The 17,904-nt window shown below is 48.8% G+C and overlaps 1 protein-coding gene across 1 annotated transcript in view; it reads left to right on the top strand.

Moving 5' to 3' along the window:
- Positions 1-12,685: 12,685 nt before the first annotated feature.
- LOC147846057 (uncharacterized) overlaps positions 12,686-17,904 on the top strand; it is a 31,860-nt gene continuing 26,641 nt past the window's right edge. Inside the window, exon 1 of the mRNA XM_087245171.1 lies at positions 12,686-16,288. Within this exon, the coding sequence (XP_087101297.1) occupies positions 12,824-15,304 (2,481 nt within the window). The 5' untranslated portion in view covers positions 12,686-12,823 and the 3' untranslated portion in view covers positions 15,305-16,288. The remainder of the gene's footprint in view (positions 16,289-17,904) is intronic.

Below are 17,904 nucleotides of genomic sequence, written 5' to 3'. Positions count from 1 at the left end.
CGGCTAACTTTCGCAAGAGAGCGAGCCACCCCAGTTGCCTCCTGTGCTAAAAAAGCAGCGGGCGCTCGGGCAAATCTGAGGGTTCCAGCGGGAGATAATCAGCTGCCCACGGGCTCGCGGACCTCTCGCTCCTCACGGCGCTCCATCCAAGCTTCGGGTAGTGGGAGTGATCCGTCTAACCAGATGGTAGCTCTCACACTCGCTGACACCGGAGATCAGATGTCCTCCGCGGCATCGGAGGGTGGGCTTTCACTGTCCGACGAAGATCCGGACCCGCTCGCCCCCTCCGGGCAGGTGAGCGCCGTCAAATCGGATCCTGAAGCGGACATGTTAGCCGTGCTTTCCCGGGCTGCTTCGGCCGTGGAGTTGGAGATAGTTCATCCCCCAGCTCCGCGGCCGGACCGACTAGATGGGTGCTACGTAGAGGACCAGAAGGCGAAGCCTTCGAAGCCTCTCGTCCCCTTCTTCCCGGAAGTGCACAGTAGGCTCACGCAGTCTTGGAGGGCATCTTTCTCTGCCCGTGCTGCGTGTACCTCCGCCCTCACCGCCCTTGACGGCGGAGCTGCCAGGGGGTATGAGGCGATCCCGTCAGTGGAGCGCGCTATCGCGGTCAATCTTTGTAAGCGCGGCGCCTCTACGTGGCGGGGTTTGCCCCGCCTCCCGTCCAAAGCCTGTAGGTTGTCTGCCTCCCTCGGAGCCAGAGCTTATAAGGCTGCGGGCCAGGCTGCTTCCGCTTTGCACGCGATGGCCACCTACCAGCGCTACCAAGCGCTGGCGCTGGCCGAGCTGCACGAGGGCGGGTCCAACCCAAGCTTATTACATGAGCTGCGCACTGCGACCGACTATGCTCTTCGGACTACTAAGTCCGCCGCGTGTGCGCTGGGGAGAACGATGTCCACACTTGTGGTTCAGGAATGCCACCTTTGGCTAAACCTGGCCAATATGCGCGATGTTGACAAAGTTCGCTTTCTTGACTCGCCCATATCCCAGGCTGGCCTGTTCGGCGACACCGTCAGTGAATTCACCCATTTATTCAAGGCGGTGAAAGAGCAGTCGGATGCGATGGGCAATGTCATCTATCGGCGTGGCCGTAAGCCCGCTCCGCCCGCCGAGCCATCCACCTCCGCTGCTCCTCGCCGAGGGCGCCCGCCAACGAGTGCTGCCCCGCCCCCCGCCTGCGCCTCCGGCCAAGCCCAGGGCGCCGTTAAGTCCGGTAAACGGACCGCGAAGCGTCCCTGAGACAGGCCATCCGGAGAAGAGGAAACTTGCTCTTTCCCCGCTGGAGGGCGGGGCCCCGATAACAACGGTACTTTTCAGTGCCACCAAAACATCAATAAAAGAGCACTTTTCCCCTTCCCCGGATGTGACTGCACGAGTTCTGCCAGTCCGGGACGCGCTGCCTTCCGGCTCGCAGATTCTACGTGCTTCGCCAGTGGCTCACGAGCGCTGGGGGGACGGTCTCCCTTCTCTCAGCCCTCCAGCCCCCTCTCCGCAGTCAGGGTGCGGAGCCAGAGCGAATCGCTCTCCTCCAGCTCTTCCGCGGGACCCTCGTGCTTCCTGGATCAGCACACCCACTCCGCGCTGCCCCACCGCTGGTACATCAGCGATTGTAGCGATGACTCCATTAGCGAGGGCTCTGCCTGCCTGGTTAGCGCGGGCCAGCCTCTCGCGGTGGCTCATACGCACAATCAGACTCGGTTACGCGATTCAGTTCGCGAAACGGCCCCCCAAGTTCACGGGCGTGTATTTCTCCAGGGTCAACCCCCTGTCCGCCCCTGTCTTCGAGAGGAGATTGCTGCCCTCCTGGCGAAGGGTGCAATCGAGCCGGTTCCTCCAGCCGAGATGGAGAGTGGGTTTTACAGCCCATACTTCATCCTACCCAAAAAGAGCGGTGGGTCACGGCCAATCCTAGATCTGCGCATTTTGAACCGCTGTCTGCACAGGCTGCCGTTCAGAATGCTCACGCAGAGGCGCATTCTCCAATGCGTTCGTCCTCGGGATTGGTTTGCAGCCATAGACCTGAAGGACGCGTATTTCCATGTCTCCATTCTTCCACGCCACCGCCAATTTCTGCAGTTTGCGTTCGAGGGTCGAGCGTGGCAGTACAAGGTCCTCCTCTTCGGGCTCTCTCTGTCTCCGCGGGTCTTCACCAAACTCGCGGAGGGTGCCCTAGCACCCCTTCGGCTCGCGGGCATCCGCATACTCAATTATCTCGACGACTGGCTGATTTTAGCCCACTCGCGGAAGCAATTGATTGTGCACAGGGACAAGGTGCTTCGGCATCTCCGCCTACTGTGGCTTCAGGTCAACCGAGAAAAGAGCAAACTCGCCCCCATGCAGAGGATCTCTTTTCTCGGGATGGAGCTGGACTCGATCACCATGGTAGCGCACCTCTCCGAGGAACGCACTCGCCTGTTGCTGAACTGTCTGAGGGAGCTCGACAGCAAACTAGTGGTCCCACTGATGTTCTTTCAGAGGCTCCTGGGGCATATGGCATCCGCAGCCGCCGTCACGCCGCTCGGATTGCTCCATATGAGACCACTTCAGCACTGGCTTCACGATCGGGTCCCAAGATGCGCATGGCACGCGGGCACACACCGGGTCTCTGTTACTGCGCTGTGTCGCCGCGCCCTCAGCCCTTGGAACGACCCCTCGTTCCTACAGGCCGGTGTGCCTCTAGGACAGGCGTCCAGCCATGTTGTTGCTTCAACAGATGCTTCCAACACGGGTTGGGGGGCCGTGTGTCGCGGGCATGCGGCTGCGGGCCTGTGGAAGGGTGCCCAGTTGCATTGGCATATTAATCGCCTAGAGCTGTTGGCAGTGTTCCTTGCTCTCCACCGCTTTTTACCGGTGCTAGAGCGGCAACACGTACTGGTCAGGACGGACAGTATTGCGCCGGCGGTGTATATCAACCACATGGGGGTTATGCGCTCTCGTCGCATGTCTCAGCTCGCCCGCCGTCTGCTCCTCTGGAGTCACCCGCGGCTGAAATCGCTGCGCACCATTCATGTTCCAGGCACGCTCAATCGTGCAGCCGATGCGCTCTCATGACTGCTGTTATGCTCTGGAGAATGGAGACTCCACCCCGAGTCTGTTCAGCTGATATGGGCGCGATTCGGGGAGGCCCAGATCGATCTGTTTGCTTCCTCCGAGAACGCTCATTGCCAGTTGTTTTTTTCCTCCCCTGGCGGATGCCTTTGAGAGAGGACCTACTCTCTCAGGGACAGGGCACCATCTGGCACCCTCGCCCCGATCTTTGGAACCTCCACGTGTGGTCCTTAGACGCGAGGAAGACTTAGGTAACCTACCGACTGCGGTGGTTAATACCATCACTCAGGCTAGAGCCCCCTCCACGAGGTGCGCCTACGCCCTGAAGTGGAGTCTATTCACTGAATGGAGCGTCTCTCGCAGAGAAGACCCCCGAAACTGCCAGATTAGTGTTGTGCTCTCTTTCCTTCAAGAGAAGTTGGACAGCAGGCTGTCGCCCTCCACTCTCAAGGTTTACGTGGCCGCTGGCGGCACCGTGGGAAAGCATAACCTCATCATCCGGTTCCTTAGGGGTGCTAGGCGAATGAATTCATCTCACCCCCCTCTCATGCCCTCTTGGGATCTTGCCCTCGTTCTCACGAGTTTGCGATCCGATCCCTTTGAGCCACTTGAATCAGTATCTCTAAGATTTCTGTCCCTGAAGACAGCTCTGCTGGTTGCGTTGGCCTCCATCAAGAGGGTCGGGGACCTGGAGGCATTTTCGGTCAGTGACTCGTGCCTGGAATTCGGGCCGGATTACTCTCACGTCATCCTGAGACCCCGCCCTGATTATGTGCCCAAGGTTCCTACCACCCCCTTTAGAGATCAGGTAGTGAACCTGCAAGCGCTGCCCCCGGAGGAGGCAGACCCAGCCCTTTCTTTTCTTTGTCCAGTTCGCGCTCTGCGTATTTATGTAGACCGTACTCAGTACTTTAGATCCACTGAGCAGCTCTTTGTCTGTTATGGCGGTCGGCAGCAGGGAAGTGCCGTATCGAAACAAAGATTATCCCACTGGATTGTGGATGCCATTTCACTCGCTTATTCGAGTCGAGGTCAGCCATGTCCCCCGGGAGTGCGTGCACACTCCATTCAGAGCGTTGCATCCTCTTGGGCGCGTGCACGCGGCGCCTCTCTAACAGACATCTGTAGAGCTGCGGGCTGGGCGACACCCAACACATTTGCAAGGTTTTACAATCTGCGAGTGGAGCTGGTTTCCTCAAGGGTATTAGGTAACCCTTTGGTGATTGAGGAGACAACTCAGTAGGGTGTTGAGACACGCTTGCTGCGCCATTTTCCCTAACACGGAGATACGTGCGCTCTTTTATCTGTCAGTAAAGTTCCCCGTCAGGTGAGCCCTGCAGATTCCTCCGTGGCCCCCGGCACTGACTCAGTGGAAGAGTCACTTGCTGGCCCACTACGTTGTAGGTCTGCCCGCTGGTCAGCCCGCGTTTTGGGCATAGGTGCCTGCTATGCGTGATCCCCACTAGGCAATCCCATATGCTTATTCCACCACGGTTAAGCCCCCCCCCCCATGGGCGGACCCGTGTCTTCCCTCTCCGCTAACCACTCTTTTGCTATGCGTACTCCCCCTTTTTAGGGCTAGTCCATATGTTAATTCTGCCATCTATCCCCCCCTTGGGTAACGGATGGCCTCCGCAGCGTCCTCCCTATCGGGATTGCACGCTTCCCAACGTACTGTCGTATTTTCCTAGAATTATCTAGATGCTCACGACTTCCCAAAAAAATATATCTAAATCCGTAAAACTTCTGTTGTAGTAGGATAAATTAGGGCCAGGGACACGTTGGAGGACCGCGCCTCCCATGATGTGGGTGCGTCACGCTTGCTTGACAATCCCCTCATCGGGGGCGTTGGTAAGGTGCAGTCATTATGGCGCTTTCCATACTTCTCCCATTTCGTGGATTCAATTAATCCACTCTATGGCACTGAAGTTCCCCAACCGAAGGGGAACGTTCGAGGTTACAGAAGTAACCCTTCGTTCCCCGAGGAGGGGAACGGAAGTGCCATACTCCGTCGCCATAATGACTGTCCCTTAGCTGTTTGAAAGTCTCTTCAGCTTAAAAGGATAGCGTTTGCTGGCTTCAGGTGTGCTTATATGCTGGGATAATTGCCGATGCAGCACACCTGCGCAAGCTTACGCTGCCAATTAATTTTCATTCATTGGCCTGTTCAATACTCTCCAGACAAGCGGCTTCTGATCCGAATCCTCCCATTTCATGGATTCAATTAATCCACTCTATGGCACTTCCGTTCCCCTCCTCGGGGAACGAAGGGTTACTTCTGTCACCTCGAACGTGTCCCTGAATATTTACTCAAATGTGGTATTGATTTTATACAGTTCGTATGCTAAAATTTGTTATTATCAGTGTCTAAACATGCTAAAATATGACAGCAAAGTGCTAAAATATTGTCACCATGCTAATAACAAGTTAAGAGTGTTGTTTTCCCCGAATATCTATGAAAATGTGGTATTGATTTTATACAGTTTATATGCTAAAATGTGTTATTATCAGTGTCTAAAACAGGCTAAAACATGACAGCAAATATAAATATGAATATCAAAACAAATGTGATATTAATCGTATACAATTTGTATGCTAAACATTTATACCTGAAATATGCTTAACCATGTTATCAGTGTCTAAACATGCTAAAAACATGACAGCAATGTGCTAAAATATTGTCAGCGTGCTAATAACAAGCTAACCAGTTGTTTTTCCTGAATATTAACACAAATGTGAAATTAATTGTATACAATTTGTATGCTAAACATGTAATACTTGAAATGTGCAAAACCAAGTTATCAGTGTGTCAAACATGCTACAAACATGATAGCAAAAGTGTTAAAATACTGTGAGCATGTTAATAACAAGCTAAGAGTGTTTAGTATTTAGTATTAAGTATTATTTTAGTATTTAGTATTAAGTAAGAGTGTTTAGTAAATTTAGTATTAATTTCATACATTGTGTATGCTAAACATTTCATCATTTAAATATGCTACATTTGTTTCTCAGAGATGGGTTGCAGCTGGAAGGGCATCCGCGCTGCGTAAAACATATGCTGGATAAGTTGGCGGTTCATTCCGCTGTGGCAACCCCAGATTATGGAAGGGACTAAGCTGAAGAGAAAATTATTGAATGAATTAATATGCTACATTTTGTTATTATCGGTGTGTTTAAACATGCTAAAACATGTCAGCAAATTGCTAAAACATTGGCAGAGTTTTGTTTTCCTGAATATAAAAACAAATGTGATATTAATTGTATACAATTAAACGCTAAACATTTATACTTGAAATATGCTAAACCATGTTTTCAGTGTGTCTAAACATGCTAAAAAACTGATAGCAAAGTGCTTAAATATTGTCAGAATGTTAATACCAAGCTAAGGGTGTTGTTCTCCAAAAATATCAATGCAAATGTGGTATTGATTTTTATACAGTGTCTATGCTGAAACTTGTTATAATCAGTGTGTCTAAACATTCTAGAAAAGTGCTAAAATACTGTAAGCATGCTAATAAGAATCTACACTGTAAAAAAAAAAATAATCCTGAGGCTTGTAATTTTCATTAAAAAAGTTTATGTGGTAATTAAAAATAATGGTCATATTTTCTTTTTAAAATTGATATTCTGGATTTATCATAAAATTTTGAGAATATTTTTCTAATAAAATTAATTCATTCATTTTCTTGACTGCTTAGTCCCTTTATTAATGCAGGGTTGCCACTGCGAAATAAACCGCCAACTTATCCAGCACATTTTTACGCAGCGGATGCCCTTCCAGTCGCAATCCATCACTGGGAAACATCCACACACATTCATTCACACACACACTCATATATCACGGACAATTTAGCCTACTCAATTCACCTGTCCTGCATGTCTAGGACTGTGGGGGAAACCGAAGCACCCGGAGGAAACCCATGCAAACGCAGGGAGAACATGCAAACTCCACACAGAAATGCCAACTAAGCCGAGGCTTGAACCAGCAACCCAGCAACCTTCTTGCTGTGAGGCGACCACTACCTACTGTGCGTCGGCCGCCAAAAAAATCAAGAGATAGATTTAACTTATTTTATTTAAGGAAACCAGTGCAATTATTATGCTTAATTTGAGAAACCAATTAAGCTAATAAAATTGAGGAAAGATGGCTTTACGTTTATTTTTGGAAAATTGACTCAATTATATGGATTTGATTGAGATGTTTGCAATTGAATCTCAACAACGGCAGTGACCAGATGACATTTTTAAGGAGCAGATCAACAGAGAGCATGCTAAGAGGTAAGCCGTAACAGTTTATCATTTTTATTGACTTAAATAAGCTCTTTTAGCAAAGACACATGATGTTCAAGCTTGTTCAGGAGCCTAGTTTGATCAGGCAACATTTAAGTGGGGTGGACAAACAACAGTGAACTTGTTGGTTAGCCTAAGTTAGTATGTTAGCTTTATAGCTATTAAATGGGGTTTTTGCACAGCTAGTGTTTTTCCATTTCATAAGGTTCCTTTTTGAGCATTGATGATTAATTAACTGTGTTTTTATATAATACTGTATATAAATAATACTTACATTTGTTTGCTTCTTTTTTCAGATTAATGAAGAAACTTTTTACAGTATTTTTCCACAAAAGAGGAGCAGTTTATGGGTGCCATGCAGCAGGTTTTATTTTTTTATCATGTTATTTGTGTATTATTATTATTATTATTTTTATTATTATGATTATTAGGCAATATTACTAATTTCTACACTTTTGTTGCATCAGACCTCACAATAAATCAGGGACGAGATGAGAGATGTCATCCTCTGTTGCTGGTGTATTTGTATGAAAAAGAGGAAGAGCTCATCCAGGAGTGCAATGGAAGTGTCGCAAACTGTTTCAGATACTTATAGTTTTTAGAAAACTGAAAAAAAAAAAAATATATATATAAAATATATATTTATATATATATATATATATATATATATATATATATATATATATATATATATATATATATATATATATATATATATATATATATAACACAAACTACATTGTTTAATGCACTATACCTTGTATAAATATGGTTTGTTTTTATAAACTTATTTCTTTGTACATACATTTTGAAAACTTAGTATACATTTTGAAAACACACTGTCCATTATTAGTCAAAATACTTGTTTACTTGTGTTATAGTGTAAGTCAACAATGTCTACTCAAACATTATGGAGAATTCTGCATTGTCTTGGAGAATGAGTAAGTCATGGCTGGCTTGGAAATTTTTCACTGCATTGACTATTATTGTGTTGCTATTATTTTGAAAAACAGCTTTTATACTGGTTTTATATGTTGTGCAATTTTGTCAGATTTTGTCTAAAATGTGACTATTCAAAGAAAAGTTGACAGAACATTTTTTTTTCCATGACATGGATAAAGGACTTTTTTTCAGAGCTTAACATTGCTGTAGTTTTTCGAAAGATTTGTTTAACAAATTTTATGTCGCAATTTGTTATCAGTGGAACATTTAATAAAATGATATTTGGCAAAAATGCATTGTGTAATAATTACATTATAAATTATATATATTATGAATGAGTTTTTTTTATTAATAAATATGAGCGAAAGGTGGTTAATTTAATAATAATTATAAAATCATTATTAAAATCATCATCTATCACTCAACAGTAATAAAAAACAGTAATTTTCACATGATTCTTTCAAGTGGTTTTTGCTAAAAAAAAAGAAATATGAGTAAATGGTGGTGGATTTGCTTAAATTGTAAAAGCGCATTACATTAATAAAATTCAAATCTTCATCTAATACTCAAAAATTTTTGTAATTTTCACATCACTCATTGAAGTGTTTTTTGCAAAAAAAAAATCGAATTTTCAAACTACTTAAAAATAATACGTGCAATAGTGTTACCTCTATTTTTTAAGTAAATAGCACATAAGATTTTTTTACAGTGTAAGTGTTGTTTTTTCTGAATATTAACACAAGTGAGAAATTATTTGTTTAAAAATTGTATGCTAAACATTTTATAAATATATTCATTTATCGTAAATCTTTTATCATGGCTAATACAACCTGTATATATTGTTTATAGTACATCCATCTGTAAATATCACCATAGTTTTTCAACAACTGCACTTTATAACTTTTATCTGTATCCTGCACTTGCTGCTATTGCACTGCTGGTTAGACCTAATGTACATTTTGTTGCCTTGTACTTGTACATGTGTAATAACAATAAAGCTGAATCTAATCTTTATACTTGAAATATGCTTAACCATGTTGTCGGTGTGTTTAAACATGCTACAAACATGATAGCAACGTGCTAAAATTTTGTGAACATGCAAATAATAAGCTAAGAGTGTTGTTTTCCCTGAATATCAATACATTACAAATGTGGTATTGATTTTAAACAATTCGCATGCTAAACATTTAACAGTTGAAAGTGTGGAAAGGATTGTGGGTGATTAAAGAGCATGAAGGAAACACCTGTTACACACCTCAAAACATGCCAGGTGAAGAAAGTAAAAAAAAATTTTGGCCACTAAGAATCCTCAAAATTGATAAGTCCTTTGACTGAATTTGACAACATAGGAGCCAAGAAATGCAGCCTTCTGACTCATTGTTACATTAAAAAAAAAAACACTCAGATAAACTGTTTCTGTGTTAATTGGCATTTTGAACAAGTCCTTTGATTTAATGTAAGTGTTGCATTCCCCTAGGTACTTTGAATAGATGTATCAATTTCTAAAGAACCTATAACATTTATATTATTTTTAATTAAACTAAAGTATCTTTATAGTAAAATAAATTTATATTTAGATTTTTTAAATGTCCTTCACACTTAACCACTAAAACTGTACTTACTTAAAGGAACAGTTCAGCCAAAAATAAATACATAAATAAATAAATAAATAAATAAATAAATAAATAAATAAATAAATAAATAAATAAATAAATACAATGTCCTCATTTATTCTCCATCATGTGCTTTTAAACCTATATGAGTGTACTTCTTAGTATCTTATGAGTGCAAAATAAGATACTAAGATACTGGTTACTTACACCCAAAGCATAACGGGGGAAAAATACTATCAACACTGTATACACAACACCATACTTTGCCCAAACCCAGATTTCACTCTGCAACAATTATCTGTTGATGCTCATTTCCCCAAATGGCTAAATTATTATAGAGAAGATGAAAGTCAACAGTTGTATTGGCTTTGCTCCATTTGATGATCACATCCTGAGCAAATGCTAATCATGTGTAACATGGGAATGGGTGTGGGGAACCATCTCAGACAATGGGGAGCTGAAACTTCATTAACATATATAGAGTGGTGACATCAGGAGCAACTCTAGTTGATCATTTAAAAAAAAAAGTGTCAGAAGGTAGATTTTTCTGATGAATCATCTGTTGAACTGCATCCCAATTATTACAATTAATGCAGAAGACCTATTGGAACCCACATGGACCCAAGATTCTGACAGAAATAGTCATGTTTAGTAAACGAAAAATCATGGTTTCGGTTACATTCAGTATGGGGGTGCGAGACATCTGCAGAGTGGATGGCAACATCCAAGCCTAAGGTACCAAGACATTGTGCTGCCCGTTACATTACAAACAACAGGAGACGGCAATTTTTTTCAGCAGGACAGCACTAATCACACTCAGCCTCCACATCAAAGTTTTTGAATGCAAACAAGGTCAAGGATTAGCCAGCCCAGTCATCAGACATGAACATTGTTGAACATGTCTGGGGTAGGATGAAGGATGAGGCATTGAAGATGAATCCAAAGAATCTTGATGAACTCTGGGAGTCCTGCAAAAACTTTTTTGTCATTCCGGTTGACTTTATCAATAAGTAAAATCATTTCAGAGATCTATGAATGCAGTCTTCCAAGCTTATTGGAGTCACACAAAATTAATTACAGAGAAACATTTGTAGAAACTGAAACAGAACTTATAAAACTGTATTTGCTAGAATCTGTATATACATGCATGCTTTGATGATGAAGATTTTTCTCTGCCTGTCTGAAATACAGACATTTTGTAAAATTTTGACTCCAGACTAGCTCTCATGTGATTTAATTCATCATGTTGCTCATCTGTGCACAGCTTCATTTGGTCAAACTTCAACGATGGAATGCTAGTTCCCCTTCGGTTGGGGAACTTCAGTGCCATGAATGGGAGGATTCGGATCAGAAGCCGCTTATCTGGAGAGTATTGAACGGGCCAATGAATGAAATTAATTGGCAGCGTAAGCTTGCGCAGGTGTGCGACATCTGCAATCATCTCAGCATATAAGCACACCTGAAGCCAGCAGACGCCATCCTTTTCGCTTCAGATCCTTTCTGAGTGAGTCGATGAGGGTTCCTCTTGCTGATCAGCACTTCAGAGCGAACGAGTGTGTCTCCCGGTCCAGAGTGGGTCTTCGCGGTGGCAGACGGTCGAGCTGGGTTACTCCCTTGCCTGCGGTTCTTTGGGTCCGGTCCTCCAGAGCGGTGCGTATAGTTGCAACTTTCCTAAAAGAGCAACACAGTCGTGCAGCACGTCCTTTTCAGGATGGCGCTCCGACTGTGCGTTTCTGGATGCGGGGGTTTCCTGTCTCCGGATGATGGACACGATCACTGCATTGCATGTTTGGGGGTCCAGCATGTTAATGCGGTGCTCGCGGGCGGTTCATGTCGTCATTGCGATGCCATGACCGTTGCACAGCTAAGATCGCGGCTAACTTTCGCAAGAGAGCGAGCCACCCCAGTTGCCTCCTGTTCTAAAAAAGCAGCGGGCGCTCGGGCAGATCTGAGGGTTTCAGCGGGAGCTAATCCGCCGCCCACGGGCTCGCGGACCTCTCGCTCCTCACGGCGCTCCATCCAAGCTTCGGGTGGTGAGAGTGATCCGTCTAACCAGATGGTAGCTCTCACACTCGCTGACACCGGAGATCAGATGTCCTCCGCGGCATCGGAGGGTGGGCTTTCACTGTCCGACGAAGATCCGGACCCGCTCGCCCCCTCCGGGCAGGTGAGCGCTGTCAAATCGGATCCTGAAGCGGACATGTTAGCCGTGCTTTCCCGGGCTGCTTCGGCCGTGGGGTTGGAGATGGTTTATCCCCCAGCTCCGCGGCCGGACCGACTAGATGGGTGCTACGTAGAGGACCAGAAGGCGAAGCCTTCGAAGCCTCTCGTCCCCTTCTTCCCGGAAGTGCACAGTAGGCTCACGCAGTCCTGGAGGGCACCTTTCTCTGCCCGTGCTGCGAGTGCCTCCGCCCTCACCGCCCTTGACGGCGGAGCTGCCAGGGGGTATGAGGCGATCCCGTCAGTGGAGCGCGCTATCGCGGTCAATCTTTGTCCGCACGGCGCCTCTACGTGGCGGGGTTTGCCCCGCCTCCCGTCCAAAGCCTGTAGGTTGTCTGCCTCCCTCGGAGCCAGAGCTTATAAGGCTGCGGGCCAGGCTGCTTCTGCTTTGCACGCGATGGCCACCTACCAGCGCTACCAAGCGCAGGCGCTGGCCGAGCTGCACGAGGGCGGGTCCAACCCAAGCTTATTACATGAGCTGCGCACCGCGACCGACTATGCTCTTCGGACTACTAAGTCCGCCGCGTGTGCGCTGGGGAGGACGATGTCCACACTTGTGGTTCAGGAACGCCACCTCTGGCTAAACCTGGCCGATATGCGCGACGTTGACAAAGTTCGCTTTCTTGACTCGCCCATATCCCAGGCTGGCCTGTTCGGCGACACCGTCGGTGAATTCACCCAGGAATTCAAGGCGGTGAAAGAGCAGTCGGATGCGATGGGCAATGTCATCTATCGGCGTGGCCGTAAGCCCGCTCCGCCCGCCGAGCCATCCACCTCCGCTGTTCCTCGCCGAGGGCGCCCGCCAACGAGTGCTGCCCCGCCCCCGCCTGCGCCTCCGGCCAAGCGGGCGCGGCGTTCACCTCGAAAGCAGGCAGCCCCTCCTGCCCAGGGCGCCGTTAAATCCGGTAAACGGACCGCGAAGCGTCCCTGAGACAGGCCATCCGGAGAAGAGGAAACTTGCTCTTTCCCCGCTGGAGGGCGGGGCCCCGATAACAACGGTACTTTTCAGTGCCACCAAAACATCAGTAAAAGAGCACTTTTTCCCTTCCCCGGATGTGACTGCACGAGTTCTGCCAGTCCGGGACGCGCTGCCTTCCGGCTCGCAGACTCTACGTGCTTCGCCAGTGGCTCACGAGCGCTGGGGGGACGGTCTCCCTTCCCTCAGCCCTCCAGCCCCCTCTCCGGAGTCAGGGTGCGGAGCCAGAGCGAATCGCTCTCCTCCAGCTTTTCCGCGGGACCCTCGTGCTTCCCGGATCAGCACACCCACTCCGCGCTGCCCCACCGCTGGTACGTCAGCGATTGTAGCGATGACTCCATTAGCGAGGGCTCTGCCTGCCTGGTTAGTGCGGGCCAGCCCCTCGCGGTGGCTCATACGCACAATCAGACTCGGTTACGCGATTCAGTTCGCGAAACGGCCCCCCAAGTTTACGGGCGTGTATTTCTCCAGGGTCAACCCCCTGTCCGCCCCTGTCTTGCGAGAGGAGATTGCTGCCCTCCTGGCGAAGGGTGCAATAGAGCCGGTTCCTCCAGCCGAGATGGAGAGTGGGTTTTACAGCCCATACTTCATCGTACCCAAAAAGAGCGGTGGGTCACGGCCAATCCTAGATCTGCGCGTTTTGAACCGCTGTCTGCACAAGCTGCCATTCAGAATGCTCACGCAGAGGCGCATTCTCCAATGCGTTCGTCCTCGGGATTGGTTTGCAGCCATAGACCTGAAGGACGCGTATTTCCATGTCTCCATTCTTCCACGCCACCGCCAATTTCTGCGGTTTGCGTTCGAGGGTCGAGCGTGGCAGTACAAGGTCCTCCCCTTCGGGCTCTCTCTGTCTCCGCGGGTCTTCACCAAACTCGCGGAGGGTGCCCTAGCGCCCCTTCGGCTCGCGGGCATTCGCATACTCGGTTATCTCGACGACTGGCTGATTTTAGCCCACTCGCGGGAGCAATTGATTATGCACAGGGACGAGGTGCTTCGGCATCTCCGCCTACTGGGGCTTCAGGTCAACCGAGAAAAGAGCAAACTCGCCCCCGTGCAGAGGATTTCTTTTCTCGGGATGGAGCTGGACTCGATCACCATGGTAGCGCACCTCTCCGAGGAACGCGCTCGCCTGTTGCTGAACTGTCTGAGGGAGCTCGACAGCAAACTAGTGGTCCCACTGAAGTTCTTTCAGAGGCTCCTGGGGCATATGGCATCCGCAGCCGCCGTCACGCCGCTCGGGTTGCTCCATATGAGACCACTTCAGCACTGGCTTCACGATCGGGTCCCCAGACGCGCATGGCACGCGGGCACACACCGGGTCTCGGTTACTGCGCTGTGTCGCCGCGCCCTCAGCCCTTGGAACGACCCCTCGTTCCTACAGGCCGGTGTGCCTCTAGGACAGGCGTCCAGCCATGTTGTTGTTTCAACAGACGCTTCCAACACGGGTTGGGGGGCCGTGTGTCGCGGGCATGCGGCTGCGGGCCTCTGGAAGGGTGCCCAGCTGCATTGGCATATCAATCGCCTAGAGCTGTTGGCAGTGTTCCTCGCTCTCCACCGCTTTTTACCGGTGCTGGAGCGGCAACACGTGCTGGTCAGGACGGACAGTACGGCGGCGGCGGCGTATATCAACCGCATGGGGGGTATGCGCTCTCGCCGCATGTCTCAGCTCGCCCGCCGTCTGCTCCTCTGGAGTCACCCGCGGCTGAAATCGCTGCGCGCCATTCACGTCCCAGGCACGCTCAATCGTGCAGCCGATGCGCTCTCACGACAGCTGTTACGCCCTGGAGAATGGAGACTCCACCCCGAGTCTGTTCAGCTGATATGGGCGCGATTCGGGGAGGCCCAGATCGATCTGTTTGCTTCCCCCGAGAACGCTCACTGCCAGTTGTTTTTTTCCCTGACCGAGGGCTCTCTCGGCACGGATGCACTGGCCCACAGCTGGCCTCGGGGCATGCGCAAGTATGCGTTTCCCCCAGTGAGCCTGCTCGCGCAGTTTCTGTGCAAGGTCAGGGAGGACGAGGAACAGGTTCTGCTAGTTGCGCCCCTTTGGCCCAACCGGACCTGGATATCAGAGCTCTCACTCCTCGCGACGGCCCTCCCCTGGCGGATCCCTTTGAGAGAGGACCTACTCTCTCAGGGACAGGGCACCATCTGGCACCCTCGCCCCGATCTTTGGAACCTCCACGTGTGGTCCCTAGACGCGAGGAAGACTTAGGTAACCTACCGACTGCGGTGGTTAATACCATCACTCAGGCTAGAGCCCCCTCCACGAGGCGCGCCTACGCCCTGAAGTGGAGTCTATTCACTGAATGGTGCGTCTCTCGCAGAGAAGACCCCCGAAATTGCCAGATTAGTGTTGTGCTCTCTTTCCTTCAAGAGAAGTTGGACAGCAGGCTGTCGCCCTCCACTCTCAAGGTTTACGTGGCCGCCATCTCCGCTTATCATAGCGCGGTAGCTGGCGGCACCGTGGGAAAGCATAACCTGGTCATCCAGTTCCTTAGGGGTGCTAGGCGAATTAATCCATCTCGCCCCCCTCTCATGCCCTCTTGGGATCTCGCCCTCGTTCTCACGAGTCTGCGATCCGATCCCTTTGAGCCACTCGAATCAGTATCTCTAAGATTTCTGTCCCTGAAGACAGCTCTGCTGGTTGCGTTGGCCTCCATCAAGAGGGTCGGGGACCTGGAGGCATTTTCGGTCAGTGACTCGTGCCTGGAATTCGGGCCGGATTACTCTCACGTTATCCTGAGACCCCGCCCCGGTTATGTGCCCAAGGTTCCTACCACCCCCTTTAGAGATCAGGTAGTGAACCTGCAAGCGCTGCCCCCGGAGGAGGCAGACCCAGCCCTTTCTTTACTTTGTCCAGTTCGCGCTCTGCGCATTTATGTGGACCGTACTCAGAATTTTAGATCATCTGAGCAGCTCTTTGTCTGTTATGGCGGTCGGCAGCAGGGAAGTGCCGTATCGAAACAAAGATTATCCCACTGGATTGTGGATGCCATTTCACTCGCTTATTCGAGTCGAGGTCAGCCGTGTCCCCCGGGAGTACGTGCACACTCCACTCGGAGCGTTGCATCCTCTTGGGCGCGTGCACGCGGCGCCTCTCTAACAGACATCTGTAGAGCTGCGGGCTGGGCGACACCCAACACATTTGCAAGGTTTTACAATCTGCGAGTGGAGCCGGTTTTCTCAAGGGTATTAGGTAACCCTTTGGTGATTGAGGAGACAACTCGGTAGGGTGTTGAAACACGCTTGCTGCGCCATTCTCCCTAACACGGAGGTACGTGCGCCTTTTTTATCTGTCAGTAAAGTTCCCCGTCAGGTGAGCCCTGCAGATTCCTCCGTGGCCCCCAGCACTGACTCAGCGGAGGAGTCACTTGCTGGCCCACTACGTTGTAGGTCTGCCCGCTGGTCAGCCCGCGTTTTGGGTATAGGTGCCTGCTATGCGTGATCCCCACTAGGCGATCCCATATGCTTATTCCGCCACGGTTAAGTCCCCCCCCTGGGCGGACCCGTGTCTTCCCTCTCCGCTAACCACTCTTTGCTATGCGTACTCCCCCTTTTTAGGGCTAGTCCATAGGTAAATTCTGCCATCTATCCCCCCCTTGGGTAACGGATGGCCTCCGCAGCGTCCTCCCTATCGGGATTGCACGCTTCCCAACGTACTGTCGTATTTCCTAGAATTATCTAGATGCTCACGACTTCCCAAAAAATATATCTAAATCCGTAAAACTTCTGTTGAAGTAGGATAAATTAGGGCCAGGGACACGTTGGAGGACCGCGCCCCCCATGATGTGGGTGCGTCACGCTTGCTTGACTATCTCCTCATCGGGGGTGTTGGTAAGGTGCAGTCATTATGGCGCTTTCCATATTCTCCCATTCATGGCACTGAAGTTCCCCAACCGAAGGGGAACGTTCGAGGTTACAGAAGTAACCCTTCGTTCCCCGAGGAGGGGAACGGAAGTGCCATATTCCGTCGCCATAATGACTGTCCCTTAGCTGTTTGAAAGTCTCTTCAGCTTAAAAGGATGGCGTCTGCTGGCTTCAGGTGTGCTTATATGCTGAGATGATTGCAGATGTCGCACACCTGCGCAAGCTTACGCTGCCAATTAATTTCATTCATTGGCCCGTTCAATACTCTCCAGATAAGCGGCTTCTGATCCGAATCCTCCCATTCATGGCACTTCCGTTCCCCTCCTCGGGGAACGAAGGGTTACTTCTGTAACCTCGAACGTTCACTCATTAAGCATTCCTCTCTTTTAGGATAAGTATAATAGTTAAACAGGCATATTTATTTTCACTTGGGAAGGCTGTTCAAGGGGAACTGACATCCAGAAATCCTCCCAAAACAGTTCACCTTCTTCTGACCTTGAATGAAATGTGGTGATGTAAAAACACCTTGGTTTCATTCATCATCCTTCATAAAGAAACACAACAGAGTAAAGATAAATTAGATCAGCATGTGGGTGTGAAACCCCAAACTTGAGCAATGTAGCTTGAGGAAAATGTAACAGCAGAGATGAAAGGATGAAAATACTGTCTGGTGTGTGGAGTGTGTCTCTTAATCCTTTGTCGCATGGATTTGCAGACACACCCTTAATACCCTTTGTCTAATAAAACAAAAGATTGCATTCTTTACCTGTGGGAATGTTTTTGAGGTGCAGCAACTGGGAGAATATTAGGATTGAGGAAAAGATGACTGCAGCAATGTACAGGACATTATTGACGAAAACTTGCTGTAGAGCACTCTAGACCTGGGGCAAGGGTTCATCTTTCAACAAGAGAAATACCTTAAGCACACAGTCAAGATAACAAAGG

Source organism: Danio rerio, chromosome 3 (assembly GCF_052040795.2).
Source record: "Danio rerio strain M-AB ecotype USA chromosome 3, GRCz13ab, whole genome shotgun sequence".
NCBI lineage: Eukaryota > Metazoa > Chordata > Actinopteri > Cypriniformes > Danionidae > Danio > Danio rerio.
The sequence above is the reverse complement of the archived record's forward strand: the minus strand, read 5'-3'. Positions and strand labels throughout refer to the sequence as shown.